Genomic DNA, 17,523 nt, shown 5'->3' with positions numbered 1-17,523 from the left:
AAAGAATAAATCCTCACTAAAGGATTCCTAGTCTCTTTATTAGGTAGTTGAGCAGTTGGGCAGAAAATAACTAGAAATATTAGGATCAATACAAATTTACTCAGGCATCTTGGTTACTTCCAATAGGTTCCAAACCATTTTCAATTAAAAAAAAATAAAACATAAAAATCCTTTCATTGGGGGTAAGCATCTGTAGAAAGTATGTGAAGGAACAGATTACTGAATTGGAACCAGGGCTCATTTATGCCATTTGCTTTTTGTTGTAGGCAGCACTTATAGGAACAAGAGCCATGAACACTCCCCTATGGGAGCTATGAGGAACCTGATAAAGGATCCAACATTTAGAATGGTCTTAAGTGAACTGTTGAACAATGTGTTGCCTTATGTTGCTAGGATTTAATAAACAAAAGGGATTAAACAGAAATAAGCTGAAAGTCCCAGGTTTTGGTGTTTGTTGAGAGCTTTGAGTGTTGTCACCAGTCATCTCTATTTTTGGAATGGAAATTTTTATGTTTCTGAAGTGGGAAATCACTTCTTAGCCTTTCAATGCAATGGAAACAGCATAGTGTGGGCTTGGGAGGATAAGTGTGTCAACCACTGAGGTTATTGGTTATTGCAGTGCATGGATGATTTCAGTTGTTAGGTGGTAAGTCTTTCCTCAAAAGAGGAAAGTCGTTGCCTAATTGTTCTGTCTTTATTCAGGTGCATCCCTAGATCGTGTATAACTGTTAGGAAAGGGTTCCAAGACATTTTCTGTCAGGGAGAGGTTAAGAGTACAACTACTTTCTTATCATCATAATCCCTTGTCCATGCTTATGTTCTTGTTCAATCACTAAGTTATGTTCTACTGTTTGTGACCACATGACTACAGCATGTCAGGCTTCCCTGTCCTATACTATCTCCTGGAGTTTGTTCAAACTCATGTCCATTGAGAAGTGATGCCATCTAACCAATTCATGCTCTGTCAGCATTCTCCTGCCCTCATCTTTCACAGCATTGGGGAATTTTCCAATGAGTTGGTTCTTCACATCAGGTGGCTGAGGTATTGGAGTTTCAGCTTCAGCATCAGTTCAGTCGCATAATAGTGTCCAACTCTTTGTGACCCCATGGACTGCAGCATGCCAGGCATCCCTGTCCATCACCAACTCCTGGAGCTTGCTCAAACTCATGTCCATCAAGGCAGTGATGCCATCCAACCATCTCACCCTCTGTCATCCCCTTCTCCTCCTTCCTTCAATCCTTCTCAGCATCAGGGTCTTTTCCAAAGAGTCATTTCTTTGCATCAGGTGGCCAAAGTATTGGAGCTTCGGCTTCTGCATCAGTCCTTCCAATGAATATTCAGGACTGATTTTCTTTAGGATGGACTGGTTGGATCTCCTTGCAGTCCAAGGGACTCTCAAGAGTTTTCTCCAATACCACAGATCAAAAGCATCAATTCTGCAGCACTCAGCTTTCTTTATGGTTCAACTCTCACATCCATACATGACTACTGCAAAAAACATAGCCTTGACGAGACCAACCTTTGTTGGCAAAGTAATGTCTCTGCTTTTTAATATGCTGTCTAGGTTGGTCATAACTTTTCTTCCAAGGAGCAAGTGTCTTTTAATTTTCTGGCTGCAGTCAACATCTGCAGTGATTTTGGAGCCCAAGAAAATAAAGTCTGTCACTGTTTACATTGTTTCCCCACCTATTTGCCATGAATTGATGGGACCGGATGCCATGATTTTAGTGTTTTGAATGTTGAGTTTTAAGCCAGCTTTTTCACTCTCCTCTTTCACTTTCATCAAGAGGCTCTTCAGTTCCTCTTCACTTTCTGCCATAAGGGTGGTGTCATCTGCATATATATCTGAGGTTATTTATATTTCTCTCAGCAATCTTGATTTCAGCTTGTTCTTCATCCAGTCCTGCATTCCTCATGATGTGCTCTGGATATAAGTTAAATAAGCAGGGTGACAATATACAGCCTTGATGTACTTTATTCCCAATTTGGAACTAGTCTGTTGTTCCATGTCCAGTTCTGTTACTTCTTAACCTGCACACAGATTTTTCAGGCAGCACGTACGTTTGTCTGGTATTGCCATCTCTTGAAGAATTTCCACAGTTTGTTGTGATCCACACAGTCAAAGGCTTTGGCATAGTCAATAACCCAGATGTTTTTCTGGAACTCTAGGTTTTTCTATGATCCATTGGATGTTGGCAATTTGATCTCTGGTTCCTCTGCCTTTTCTAAATCCAGCTTGAACACCTGGAAGTTCTCAATTCATGTATTGTTGAAGCCTCGCTTGGAGTATTTTGAGCATTACTTTGCTAGCATTTGAGGTGAGTGCAATTGTGTGGTAGTTTGAACATTCTTTGGCATTGCCTTTCTTTGGGAAAGTCTTTCTTTCTGAGCTTCGCTGGTGGCTCAGATGGTAAAGCGTCTGCCTGCAATGCAGGAGACTTGGGTTTGATTCCTGGGTTGGGAAGATCCCCTGAAGAAGGAAATGGTAATCCACTCTACCACTCTTGCCTGGAAAATCCCATGGACAGAGGAGCCTGATAAGCTACAGTCCATGGGGTCCCAAAGAGTTGGACACGACTGAGCGACTTGACTTTCACTTTTCTTTGGGATTGGATTGAAAACTGACCTTTTCCAGTCCTGTGGCCACTGCTGAGATTTTCAAATTTGCTGGCATATTGAGTGTAGCACTTTAACAGCATCATCTTTTAGGATTTGAAATAGTTCAGCTGGAATTTCATTACTTCCACTAGCTTTGTTAGTAGTGATGCTTCCTAAGGCCCAATTGACTTCACATTCCAGGATGTCTGGCTCTAGGTGAGTTATTACACCATTGTGGTTATCTGGATCATGAAGATCTTTTTTGTATAGTTCTTCTGTGTATTTTTGCCACCTCTTCTTAATCTCTTCTGCTAGGTCCATAGCATTTCTGTCCTTTATTTTGCCCATCTTTGCATGAAATGTTCCCTCGGGATCTCTACTTTTCTTGAAGAGATCTCTAGTCTTTCCCATTCTATTGTTTTCCTTTATGCCTTTATTTCACATAAGAAGGTTTTCTTATCTCTTCTTGCTATTCTCTGGAACTCTGCATTCAGTTGGGTGTATCTTTCCCTTTCTTCCTTGACTTTCACTTCTCTTCTTTTCTCAGCTATTTTGTAAGAACTTCTCGGACAACCATTTTGCCTTCTTGGCATTTTTGCTATGTATACTAAAATCTGAGGACACCCATAGTCAGCTTTTCATCCTCATGGGTAAATATCTGTAGATTTAGCCAATTATTAATAGCATGTTAAGTTTGCAGTCCACAGTGGGCTGAATTTGCTAATGTGGAATGTGTGATTACCAAGGGCCTACTGAATATTTATTGAAAACATACACAAAAAAGTGGACTGTGTAGTTCATTCCCTTGAGCAATGTGGGGTATAGGGATGCCTGTGTAGTTCATTCCCTTGAGCAATGTGGGGTATAGGGATGCTGACCCCTACCCAGTTGAAAATCTGTATATAACTTAGTTGCTCCCCTGTCTGTGAAATCAATCAACAGTAGATCATGTAGTACTATATTATTTACTGCTGAAAGAAATTCATGTATAAGTGAACTTACACAGTTCAAACCTGTGTTGTTCAAGGGTCAACTATATATGTCATCACAAAAAGCCCATAAGATTGGTTATTCCCACTTCTCAGATGAGAACATTTAGATTCTGAACTTTAATCCAGTAATTCACAAAAAAGTCTCAAATCTATACAGATATGAGTTATTAAAAACTTTACATTATACATTAGTAGCCATGGAAGAGAAGATAGGTATATACAAAATAATTTACAACATTTTCAACAAAAAATTGTTTAAAATAATAACTAAGGGATGTGAAGCAGATAAATTTTAGTTACCTACAATATTCATTTCTGTGCTGTTTTCAGATGATTAGAAATAAATGTGATGACTGTACACATAACAAGGTATTGTTCACAGTAAGCTAATGTCTTTTGTTGAGCAAATAATATGAAAGTTTTGGTGCAAATTTTGATGAGATAATGTAAGCTTTCATCATCTCCTCAAAGTAATTATCAGAAGTGTGAGAAATGTGCAAATATCTGGATACTACAGTCTATCCAAATAAATTTGGTGAATTTTCAAAAATATTCCTTTCACAATACAGTTTGTATATTTTAGCATTAAAATTATCAAAATAAATTAGCAGATAATATATGGTCATCATATTTTTGCTTCAATTACTTTTGCTTAATTTTATTAACTTTAGTGCAACAGAAATGAGAGAGTAGCATCAATTTGTTTCTTCATGTCTGCATATAGTCATCATTTAAAAGAGAACAATATTCATACTGACATGTTAAAAAACTAACAACAGCTAGTTTGAAGTATATATTGAAACTTTTTTCAAATGCAATCTATCTATTTATTTTCAAACGATGAAGGTGGTTAATTTGAAAAAACAGTCACATTCAGGTGGACTTGGAAAACAATTTTAATTTTTACTTAAAATATATGAGATGTCATCATTAGCCCTTATCTTACACTTGAAAAATGGAGACAGTTGTACAGGAAGGGAAATAGAAGTTATTAGATTTTAAGCTCAAGTTTCAAAAGTATTCAAATAAGGCAGGTAAAAAAAAAAAAAAATCCAGATACTGTTCCATTGTCCAGCATAATTTTCATGTCCCCTTATTTCATAAAACATAAATATTATCATTTACTAGAAATAATAGTTTTAGTTTGTTTTTTTTTTTTTCTAAAAACACCATGATTCTTGCTTTATAGCTATGAAGGCTCCCCAGCACTGCCACCTATTTCATAAACTGACCAGCAGTTTCTCTCTTAAAAAGAAAATTCCAATCTATGTGGATTTAAAGAATAAATATCACATATCCTTTGTAAACTATTTTATCACCACCAGTGATAAGAGATCAGTATTTTGTAATGAAGAAATTCATAGCATTTAACAGCATATTACTGCACTATGATTGGACTGAAAAAAGTATGGGCCTTTGTATACTGATAAATTCTGATAAGACACCTGAAAAACAGAGGTGGGGGGTAGGAAATGGTAGGAATAAAGCTTGGCTACCTACTAGTAAAATAAGTTTGATCAAAACTCACCAGACCTAATAATACAATTCTAAAGAAACTGATGAAAAGTGCTACCCCTGTCAACTATAATTTAGATGGTATTGTTTGAGAAAACAACCAAACTAGTAGCTGGTCTTTATGTGGAATTAAAAATAGAGGGCTCTGTCATTATTTATTAGGCACAGGAAGAAGATTCCTGCTTTATTAAAAAGAAAAAAAAAATAGGTTGAAAGGGAACTAGTAGCTCCCAAAAGTATAGTAGTTAATCTAACTCCTACCCCCAGATGGCCATATGTTGTACAGTTTCAGTAAATTCTGACTCAATATTGCTTCAGAAATGAATATACAATGAATATACAAAGTAAAACAGTAATAAAAAAAAAACAATAAAACCCTGTGATGATGACTGTTGCTCATACTGGAATGACAGTAAGGAAGTCATAAAATTTGCTCATATACAGCAACAGTGCACGTGGCATCCATGCCAGGTCCTGTATACATGATCTCTTCAATGCAGGGTAAGAGTCCTCTCAGCAGCCACCTGCAAAGAACTGAAGTGTAGTGAATGGGTTGCTACTGCGTTTGGTCCACTGACACCATGGAACAGTGGTCAGTGCCATTATTCATGTGTGCTGGCTGAATACTAATCTTGGGAAACACTTAGTCACTAGATTATTTTCTTAACAAGCAGTTTCTCATGAACAAGATCTGATCAACAGTAAACTAGAATGAATCTCAACCTGACCTCCTTGGCTTTCAGGACATGTGTTAATTCTTTGCCTCTTTTTAAAAACCTCAGTGTTGTTTGATAGGCAGCCACTTAAATAAATCCTCCCCCTTTCCAACTTACTTTCCTTTCTTTTCCCTAAGGTTGGACCCTATGTAAACCTAAAAACTATGATAACTTTATATACAAGGTTTCTCAAAGTGCAAAATGTGTTACATCTAGTTTCATAGGCTTCATTTACATACAGCATTTTATACAATACAGTACAGTTTGCAATTTCTGTTCATAAATTTACACCACTTAACAGACACCTACAGTTGACCCTTGATCAATGTGGGTTTAAAACGGCATGGGTCCACTTATATGTGGATATTTTAAAAAAGTGAATCCTCCAGCACTACATGATCCACATGATCCACAATCAGTTGAACCTATAAATGCAGAGGAATTTCAGATACGGGGGCTGACTATAAATTATACACAGATTAACACACTAACCCCTGCCCCATGGTGTTCAGGGGTCAACTGTACTTCAAAAGGTTGGCCACTCAAAGTAACCCAATGCCTTCCTACACAAGGTTAACATTTTGAACTGTACAAGCTTTGTTCAGACCACAACACAGTGAATCTAACACTTATCACATATATACATACATATTAATAGTTTAAAATGCTCTTTAAATGGTTAAGGATAGCTAAACACATCTCTCCCAGCATAAAATACAGTTTGGTTTCAGACACTGTACACAATATTTAAAAAAATAATTTGTAGGACAAGTCATTTTATTTCCTTCTGCACCACCTGCTCACCCTGCAACTCTTTTGGAAGCGTTCTTGATCGCTGGAGAACCACGCTAAGCTCTTCGATGACCTTTGGTGGTAACTTATTATTGCAGTCCAAAGTATCTTTGCCATTCCTGTCCTCAGTCTTCCTCAGTGTCTTTAGGCCTTTATGGCCTTTCTGTCGCCCTGGAAAGACCTCAGCCTCTGTGTCCTCCAGACAGTAGAAACTCCGGTGTTTTCTGGTTCGATTTCGAAGTTTCTCGTCCTTGTGCTCCAGGCACTGGGCCACGATGGAGGCTTTCTCTTTTAAGGTGCCATCTCCACCTTGGTCACGCTTTGCACCGAGCCGCAGCCTTTCGAGTTCTGCTTTTGCACTCTTAAAATAAAACAAAACATCTCAGAGGGAAGCAAGATCTGGCCTACTCTGCTTAAAGAATACATGGCACGTAAAAGTTGATGCTTATTTTATTAGTGTTTATTTCTATGACTTAGGTTCTAACTTGACTTTTGACACCAGCAGCAGGTCTGAATGTATAGACGGATCTGAGAGCTACAAAACCAACTGAAATGGAGATCACGGAAATTCATTTTAACAAGCATTTAACATACCACTTCAAAGATGTCTTTCAAGCTAGTTATTCAAATTGACTCCCATTTTAAACTTGCCTCTTTCAATTCACTCCTGCTTGGATGTGTCACATGTTCATGCATCTATAATTCCTACAGTGTTGTACCCGAAATACAGAGGAAAATGGGGGTCTCTGTGGCCATAAGTCCAGGAAATACATTTTGTAATAGATCCCTCTTTGAGATTCACAATACATATTAAAGAAGTTAAGAAATACTTTATCAGAAAAACCTGTTCAACTTATTTTTCTGTTTTTTTTTCCTCCTCCAAAAATATTTGACTAGTGCAATCTTTTCCCCATATAATGCCTATTAGAATCCTACAGATATTTGTGAAAACACTGAAAGAAATATATAGTTATGTATTAAAACCCACTTTTGTATCAGTGGATTAGAGTACACATTCAGTCAACTGTGTCTACAGGCACCAGAAATCCAGTGAGACAACCTGCATTGGGACAGAAGTGTACTTTCGTAACTAGTGTCCATGGCATCTTGTGACTGGGCAAGTATCGACGTTCAGAACTCTCATCAGATTCTCAAAGGGATTACAACCTAACCAAATGTAAGATAAAAGAATGAACAACAGAGAAGCAAGCATCTTGTGGGTATGGAGCCACAGCAAAAGGCTACCCAAAAAACTGAGTTGGGGGAAGTGGGAAGGCATAAGTCATTTTTCTTTTCACAAGCAAGAGTTGAAGGAATTTCTTCAAAATTTCCTCATAAAAACTGCAAAGCACGAAGAAATCCAAGGAAAATGTCTTATTGTATTATAAATGTTTGAGAGAAAGATGAAATTGGTGATATAACAAGAAGAATGGGACTGTTTTGCAGATGGCAAGTAGAAGTATCTGTGCTTACCGATTCTTATGAAAACACCAAAAAACTAACTGAACAACCATCAACAAAAAACACACACACACTCTGGAACCTTTAAAGATACCTACATCCAAAGACAAAAAGCCACAACGAGATGGTAGGAAGAGTATAATCATGATAAAATAAAATCTCATATCTACTGGGTGGGTGATCCACAAACTAGAAAATATACCACAGAAGTTCTCCCATAGGAGTAAAAGTCCTGAGCTTCACATGAGGCTTTCCAACCAAGGGGTCTGTCTCTGGGAAGAGTAGCCCCCAAAGGATCTGGCTTGGAAGGCAACATGTTCTTGGGTTGGAAGAATCAATATTGTTAAAATGACTACACTAGCCAAAGTACTGCTATACTTAGATAACCTGTATAGCACAGGGAACTCTGGTCAATATTCTGTAATAACCTAAATAGGAAAATAACTTGAGAAAGAATAGATTCACTTTGCTGTACACCTGAAACAATATTGTTAACTATACTCCAATATAAAATAAAAAATACTACTTTGAAAAAAATGAAACTAAGTAGCATAAAGTGTTTTGACTAAGATGTCCAATGTAATGTTCAAAGGGCAACACCTCACCTCTTTATTTTTATCCGTAGTGCTCTTTCTAGTATACTAGATAAGCTATTCATACCTCTTGTGATTGTTTGAATGCTGCTCAAAACTCAACACAGTGCAAGGAGGGTTTTGTTTTTAGCTTTTGTTTGATTTGTTCACTGATGAGTGAACTTATCACAGTGCCTGCAGATGGGAAATTACCAATAAATATTTTCTGAATAAGGGATGAAGAAAGGTTTAAAAAATTCAAATGTATAATATTTCATTTTATCATATTCTGTTCTATCTTCCTAAATTCCAGCAGATTGGGACATAATTTTACAAATTGAAATTCTCTGATAAGCTCATGATTATACATCTCAGAGAAATAATTCTACTCTAAACCTGATAAAAAGAAATATTTAGCTGTTTAGTATCTAGCTTAATTCTAAAGTTTCATTAGAATGTGTTAGAATGGCTACACAGCCATGTGAATGCAAATTAATGAACTGTGCATGTAAACTGGTTAAAATGGAAAATGTATTTTATCACAGTGCAAACAGAAAAATAAGAGACGATTAGTAAAAATGGTGGCTATTTAAACATAAGGATGTGTTGGGGAGTTTATAAATAAATATGAATCTTAAAGTTTCACTTGGTATCTTTAGTTCAGTTAGGTTCAGACTCTCAGTCATGTCCGACTCTTTGCGACCCCATGAATCGCAGCACGCCAGGCCTCCCTGTCCATCACCAACTCCCGGAGTTTATCCAAACTCATGTCCACTGAGTCGGTGATGCCATCCAACCATCTCATCCTCTGTCGTCCTCTTCTCCTCTGGCCCCCAATCCCTCCCAGCATCAGGGTCTTTTCCAATGAGTCAGCCCTTTGTATCAGGTGTCCAAGGTATTGGAGTTTCAGCTTCAACATCAGTCCTTCCAATGAACACCCAGGACTGATCTCCTTTACAATGGACTGGTTGGATCCCCTTGGAGTCCAAGGGACTCTCAAGAGTTTTCTCCAACACCACAGTTCAAAAGCATCAATTCTTCGGCACTCAGCTTTTCTTTATAGTCCAACTCTCACATCCATACATGACCACTGGAAAAACCATAGCCTTGACTAGACGGACCTTTGTTGGCAAAGGAATGTCTCTGCTTTTGAATATGCTGTCTAGTTGGTCATAACTTTCCTTCCAAGGAGTAAGCATCTTTTAATTTCATGGCTGCAGTCACAATCTGCAGGGATTTTGGAGCCCCCCAAAATAAAGTCAGCCACTGTTTCCACTGTTACATCTATTTGCCATGAAGTGATGGGACTGGATGCCATGATCTTAATTTTCTGAATGTTGATCTTTAAGCCAACTTTTTCACTCTCTTTCATTTTAATCAAGAGGCTCTTTAGTTCTTCTTCACTTTCTGCCATAAGGGTGGTGTCATCTGCATATCTGAGGTTATTGCTATTTCTCCCAGCAATCTTGATTCCAGCTTGTGCTTATTCCAGTCCACCATTTATCATGATGTACTCTGCATAGAATTAAATAAGCCAGGTGACAATATACAGCCTTGACACACTCCTTTCCCAATTTGGAACCAGTCTGTTGTTCCATGTCCAATTCTAACTGTTGCTTCCTGACCTGCATATAGTTTTCTCAAGAGTCAGGTCAGGTGATCTGGTATTCTCATCTCTCTTGCAGAATTTTCCACAGTTTATTGTGATCCACACAGTCAAAGGCTTTGGCATAATCAATAAAGCAGAAATAGATGTTTTTCTGGAACTCTCTTGCTTTCTCAATGATCCAGCGGATGTTGGCAATTTGATTTCTGGTTCCTCTGCCTTTTCTAAAACTAGCTTGAACATCTGGAAGTAAGTTCGCAGTTCACGTATTGCTGAAGCCTGGCTTGGAGAATTTTGAGCATTACTTTACTAGTGTGTGAGATGAGTGCAATTGTGCGGTAGTTTGAGCACTCTTTGGCATTGCCTTTCTTTGGGATTGGAATGAAAACTGACCTTTTCCAGTCCTGTGGCCAGTGCTGAGTTCAAGGATCAATATGGAGTGGTTTTATATATCATAATGACAGTTCTCTTTTCAACTATTGGCAGGAGACATGGGGACTCTGGTATAGTATTTAGAGGTCAAGTATGGGCTTCTCAGGTGGCGCTAGTGGTGAAGAACCCACTTGCAAATGCAGGAGACATAAGAGAGATAGGTTCGATCCCTGGGTAGGGAAAATCCCCCTGGAGGAGGGCATGGCAATCCACTCCAGTATTCTTGCCTAGAGAATCCCCATGGACAGAGGAGGCCTTGCGGACTATAGTCTATAGGGTTGCATAGTCAGAAATGACTGAAGTGACATAGCACACACTAGTCATCTAGTCTCTTCAATATAATCATCCTGTTTTGTATCAATTTTACTTTTATCCTTTCCCCTATACTACCTTATTGATATTTCCATTGTGCTATCAGGTACATCAATTCTATGACTAACTTCTTTACTCCTCAGTATCTCTTGACTATTTCCTGTTGGTGTAACTAAAGTCCATCTCAGTCTTGAGCATACCAATTTAGCATACACACACCCATTAATACATATAATGCTAAAATTTCAAGTAAAACTATGACATTAAACTAAATAACATAACCTTATATGAAGGTGGGGAGGGGTGGTGAAGTGAATTGATAAAAATCAAGAGGATGTGAAAGTGAGTGCTTTGTATGATGATATGGTATGTGGAGTGCCATGTGTCTTTTGGGGAAAGGAAAGAGCATTGATACTGTGGGGAAAAAAAGGCATCCTTTATGTGCTTCACTGTTGTTAAGGTATTAATAATTCAAAAAGAAAGATTGATAAGCTATTAAATTAGGAAAGCAAGAGGTGGCTTGGTCCAGAGGATGCCAGTTTGTGTCAGAGAAAACTGAATGGAAATGAGGATCTGAAATGGAGTTCATCTCTCAGCAGAGAGAATATTACCCTATGAAGTAAGGGCTTTTTATTATCCCTAGGAGCTTACATATAAAAGCTGAGCACAATGTACACAGTAAGTTAAGAAGGTACCCGAGAGGAAGTCGGAGGGCCATAGGTATCATTTAGTTTATGTGTTCTTAAGCACTGTTTGCCTCTTCATGTATGATTTGTCAACAACTTACTTCCTCTGGCTTACTCACTAGCTCACTGCTAATTTACTCAATTAATTTTAAAAGTCACTTCCTGCAGGAAGCCTTCCTTGCTTGGAGGAGGTATTCTCATACAACTTTTAAATGAACCTCTTGAAAGCAAGACAGCTCATGAAATGGGAAGTCATCAAATGCACCAATCTACCAACAATTTGTTTGAGAAGCAATTTTCTTCACTATATCCATTGATTGACTTTAGATTGTATTAAGCTAGCTAGTAATGCATTGGAGAAGGAAATGGCAACCCACTCCAGTGTTCTTGCCTGGAGAATCCCAGGGACGGGGGAGCCTGGTTGGCTGCTGTCTATGGGGTCACATGACTGAAGCGACTTAGCAGCAGCAGCTAGTAATACTGTCATTTATTAATATACTACATATTTATATAAGTTCAATAAAAAATACTTTGTGTGAAAACTTGCGATTTTAATTTTTCTTTTTTTAAACTTGAATGGTTTTCAGTGAAAAACATTACCAAATAAAACATTACTTATCACTGAAAAACATCAAACATTTAAAATTTTTCTTTGTCAAATTTGTTGAATTCCCACACTTAGGAAAAAGCTTGGTTTAGTTTACTAACCAATTTTCTAGAAATTAATATTTCATAAAATTGTTTTTAAAGCCTTTGAAATCAATTTGGTTATAGTTTTGTTCATCAGTTTTCTGATCTCAAGAATGTTAAAAAAATTGCCTCTGAAATTCTGGATTTGAGGTTAAGTAACAAACTATTGTTTATTCAATCATCTCAATTCTATACTGGATACTGGTAACGTACTTTGATCCTAAAATTTGCTTTGCTCCATAATTGATCCTGAGGCAATGTCAGGAGAAGCTAGGGTCACAGCAGGGCATAGCTATTCCCTGCATTTCTATGTCCCCTAACCTGGGTTCCCAAACATGACTCTTAACATGAAGATTCTAGAGTATCTAAGGAAGCCACAGTTCTGCAAAACAGTTTATTATAAGGAAGAAAAACTTGTAAGTGCGAAATGGTAGAAGGGACAAGCTCCTGAGTTCTTGCTGTCTTATTCTTCTCTTTGATTACATCAGCACAGAAGGCAACAAAGGAAATAAACCATTATTTTCAAAGCTTTTATCTTTTAGAGAAAAGAGATAGTATAGTGGGATAAATGTTTAAGGAACGATAGTCATGGAAAAACACTTTTTAAAAATCTGATCACTAAATTAAAATGGCTTTTGTCTCTCAAAAGTTATTCCTGTTATATCTGAAACTTACACAACTTTGTAAATCAACTATATTGCAATAAAACTTAAAAAAAAGTTATTCTTGTTTGGAAAAATGCCAAATCTGGGCTCTAAGAAGAAACAAAAATGTCTTTTGCGTGCTTCTCTTTTTGTTTTGAAGGACTCATTTAATGCACTGAAATGCACATTAGTTGCAAACTGTGATGAGTTTTGACATTTACAGCCTGTGTCTTTGTCTGAATCAAGACCAATGCTACTTATGTTCACCCTACCCTTCAAAGCGTAGTTTGAAACACAGTTTTCATGAAAGATGCCAAATCTTCTTTATTGATGCTCAAGGGTCATCCTGCCGTTCCTTAAATTAACTGAGCTACCCCATGGGTTCCCAAACCACTGGAATTTGATTGTGTTACTGGTAAGTCTTGTTACCATGGCTCCCGACATATTCTGCCCTGGGCTCATTGTAAGGAGATTACAAGTGTACTTGTAAGGCTAATTTGAGACTGATTTTACCACCAGAAACTTCTGTATACATATTTAATATTCTTGGCCACTTTAGGGATAAAATAAGCTAAGTGGTATCATGCATATTTAATTGAGTGATCAATAACATTATTAAAATTACTTTTATTTAAGTTAACAAAATATAAAACTTCAAAGAGTGACATAGGATTATGCATACAGTTTCTTGATGGATGTGATTTTTACAGTTTTAGTATTTTTACTGCACTCTTCCAAGTGATTATTACTGTGCTCTTGAAACCAATGAGGTAACTGATGCATTTAACCACATTAAGACATAAGTAAACAAATGTTATTATGATTAATCTAAAAATAAACATCCTAATCTTACCTCAGTCTCTCTCCGGGCTTGGGTTGCATTTCTGTCATGCTGGATGGGAATCAGAGGCAAACCTCCAATTTTGGGATTTTTGGTTATAGAACGTTTTCGTTCCTTTCCAGCTGGTGGCCATATATCATTTTCATGCTGTGGAAACACAATTTCTTGCTGTGGGTGTGTGACTTTATTATGTGGTCCACCAAGTTTATAGTCACTGGGCTCCTTTCCCATCTATCCAAGTCAGGTGATCTGCTTTTCATGAGAAGGTTGTTTGTAATTATGATGTTGATTCTCATGGTAGCACCGCTTGAGGATGTAAAACTCTTAAGTGAACTGAGCTTTGAGGTCTCAGTTCAATTTCTAAGCTTCAGAAATATGCCTTCTGTACTACTTATCAAACCAAAAGGGGGAAAATATTTACAGAAACCAGTAAATCTCTTTGTAGAAGAAAAATAATATACCTGTCTACATTTCTAGGCCCTGTAATCAAAATAACTACACATTCATTTTCTCTTACCACTGAAGATAACTTTTAGTGTCAAAATAATTTGACATTATATATACCCTCAAGTCAACCTAAGGCATGGCTAGCAGAAAAATTATCTTTATTTTATGACCTTTTGAAAAATGTTTCAACTAATTGAATTCCAAAGAAATGTTACCTTGTACACAAACATTTCTACTGAAAATCTTTGTACAACAGAGTGTGTATTTGTGTTCAATTTGTTGACTACATATTCTGGCCAGTGAGCAATTATAGATATGACTGGAAAAAAGGTAATTTTGCAAAGGGGGGAAATACCCATGGGTAAAAATATAAGCTCTTGAATGATAAATCCTTAAGATATACATATAAAAGAAAAATCTTTTAAAGACTTTTTATACTCCTCAGGGTAGATTAATTTTTCAGAAGCTGGGAGAAACAAATCGATTTTCAGACAGCATTCTATGAAAGAAATACAAAATATCAACCACACACAAGGAGAAGTTTACAGATGTTATGATGAAATGAAAACCATCTGGTAAACTATATCGCTAAATGCCTACTCATTCTTTTCCTCTACTCAAGACTGAACAGAGTTGTATTCTTATGTTGCAATTAGTATTTTAATGTTGTGTTTTATAGCAAAAGAACTATTTCAACAAACTTTATACTCACTATAAAACAGCAGCTAAGTTATATTGAAGGGCATACTGCTACATTTTGTGCTTACTAATATACAGGTATTATCTCATTTCGTCCTTAAGGATCCTACAGTGTATGCCCTGTTATTAATGGAGTTATTGCCTAGGCATCAAATCTACCCTTGAGTTTCACTGGAGTGCTTACTTTGGTTCAGCAAATCTGCAATGGTTATGCAATGTTTCAATCAGAAAGTTATAAGTTTCATATTTTTATATCACAGTCTTAAACTTGGTAAAGTAACTCATATTACAGAACTGGGACATTCCCAACATGTAAAGCTGGGAAGAAACTTATGGGAAGGAATTAGGTAACCCTATGAATGAATGCCTAGGCTTTTACTCACTGGTGTATAGTATATGTATTAAATGGTATTATTGCAAGAAATCTAAGAGCAAATGTAGTTTCTAGACACATTATTTTTTCTGACATGATATATATAATGCTGTGAATACTGGCTAATTAGTTTTCACTGGATTGATCCAAGAGGTAGCAATATTTTTCCCACCACAAATCTTAAGACATAAGTAATATGTTCAGATATCATTTATAGTTATGTATAAGTGACTTCAAAAAGTCATACTGCATGGAGCATATAGTTGAGGATCTTTTTATTATAACCAGTGATCACACCCTCAAATCTTCATTCCTGCCTCTCACTTTCTTTTTCTAATTTTCCCCCACGGCTTTACTGAGGTATAATTGACAAATAAAAGATGTTTAAAGTGTACAGCATGATGACTACATGCATACACTGTGAAAGGATTCCCCTCATCGAGTTAATCAACACATTTATCACCTCACATATGTATTTACCCACCCCACCCTCACTGCCTTTTTGGTTAGAATATTTGAGTTCTATTCTCTTAGAAAATTTAAATTTTATAATACAGTGTTATGAACTGCACTCACCATGTCACCTATTAGATCCTCAGATTTTATTCATCATGTATCCAAAAGTATATACCCTTTCACCAACCTCTTACTCCCACCCCCCACATCCCCTGGAAACCAGTGTCATATTCTATGAGTTTGACTTTAATGTGGGATACCATGCAATAATTATCTGGCTTAATTCATTTAGCATAATGCCTTCCAGGTTCATTCATGTTGTCCCAAATGATAGACTTCCTTTTTAGGGCTGAATAATATTCCACTGTATATATGTATGAATACACATCTTCTTGATCCATTCATCCATCCATAGGTTATTCCCATACCATGCCTATGGTGAATAACGCTGCCATTAACAAGGTTCTGCCTCTTAATTTCTGACCTTGACATCTTTCAGATAACTTAGTTTAGCTTCGTTCACTCTGAATATACGTTAGACTTCTTGAGACCTTCTATCCATTCTACTTTTCACATTTTTCCCCACTTCTTTCACAGTTTGGCTTAGATTTCATGGTCAATCAGTATACTCACCTCCTTATAAATCAAGGCTGGGCTGCTTCTGCTATCACACTTGCCTGATAAAACCCCAAGCATAGTAAAACCCAATTCTACTTACTCTGTGGGTACTTCCAAATTAATGGAGGCAAAAAAAGAATAGATCAGTCTGGAGATTCATCTCACTTTAAATTTATCCTGAAATTTCAAATGAGCCTTCAGCACTCCCTGGACATTCTACTATAGTACAACTAGCTTCCTCAGTTCTGAAGGTAATTTCTCACGTTTTATTCTGTCTCTGTACATGTAATATCCCTCCCAGACTCACATGTGGTGACCTCACTGATATAATAGAAAAATTATTAGTAATCATTCAATTTTCTCACCATGAGATGTACCAATCTCTCTGCATCTCTAGCCATATAAACAAGGCTTCCTTCCCCTACAATAACTATTTGCTTTGAATATAAATAATTCTTCCCCAGTCATATCTATAATTGCATAGTGGGTCAGAATATATAGTCAGCAAACCGAGAACAAATATGTCACACACTCTGTTGTATAATGAATTTTTTCTGCAATGATGAACACATGCAGTTGCTCACATTGCTTCAAATCTGCTCAAGGCCCCTGCTGGTTTAATATTCTCTCCTCTGATTCCTTGATAGAATTCTCTGCACCTATCACCTGGTTTTCCTGCTTTCTCAAAGATACTCATTTCTTTTGCTCAATTTTTCTCTTCTGTTTGACCTTTAAAGTTTGGGATGTCCTAGGGCTTATTTGTCTGACCTCCCTCTCTTGCTACAGCCCTCCCCTCACCAATTTTGTATTCTAATATTAGAATAATTCTAATATTCTCTCTGTATATTCTCTCTCTCATCTCACTGTAGCCTCTCATGGCATTTAATACAATCCAAATGCTGACTTCTGTCAAATTTACATCTCAGCCCCAAAGTTTTGCCTGAATTTTTGATCCATACATCTAAACCTGCCACTCAGCATATCCACTTGTATGTCCAGTGCACATCTCAAATTTCATGTGGCCCAAATAGAACTCTGTCTTCTTCTGCACTTCTGATAATATCACTTACAT

The 17,523-nt window shown here is 37.0% G+C and overlaps 1 protein-coding gene across 11 annotated transcripts in view; it reads right to left on the bottom strand.

The window, feature by feature from the left end:
• Positions 1 to 4,469: 4,469 nt before the first annotated feature.
• The window catches only part of ARAP2 (ArfGAP with RhoGAP domain, ankyrin repeat and PH domain 2), a 199,676-nt gene continuing 186,622 nt past the window's right edge, over positions 4,470 to 17,523 (bottom strand). For 10 of the 11 annotated variants that reach the window (XM_044946011.2, XM_044946014.2, XM_044946006.2 and 7 more), the window contains 2 exons: positions 13,871 to 14,005; positions 4,470 to 6,975 (listed from right to left, as the gene is read on the bottom strand). In XM_044946011.2, coding sequence (XP_044801946.2) covers positions 6,595 to 6,975; positions 13,871 to 14,005 — 516 coding nt within the window. In that variant the 3' untranslated portion in view covers positions 4,470 to 6,594. Of the gene's footprint in view, positions 6,976 to 13,870; positions 14,006 to 14,259; positions 16,267 to 17,523 lie in introns of those variants that run through there. The other variant, XM_044946016.2, reaches the window with a different exon arrangement.

The sequence above is a fragment of the Bubalus bubalis genome, chromosome 7, assembly GCF_019923935.1.
Source record: "Bubalus bubalis isolate 160015118507 breed Murrah chromosome 7, NDDB_SH_1, whole genome shotgun sequence".
Classification (NCBI taxonomy): domain Eukaryota; kingdom Metazoa; phylum Chordata; class Mammalia; order Artiodactyla; family Bovidae; genus Bubalus; species Bubalus bubalis.
Note: the sequence above shows the minus strand (reverse complement) of the source record. Positions and strands in the feature narration are given on the sequence as shown.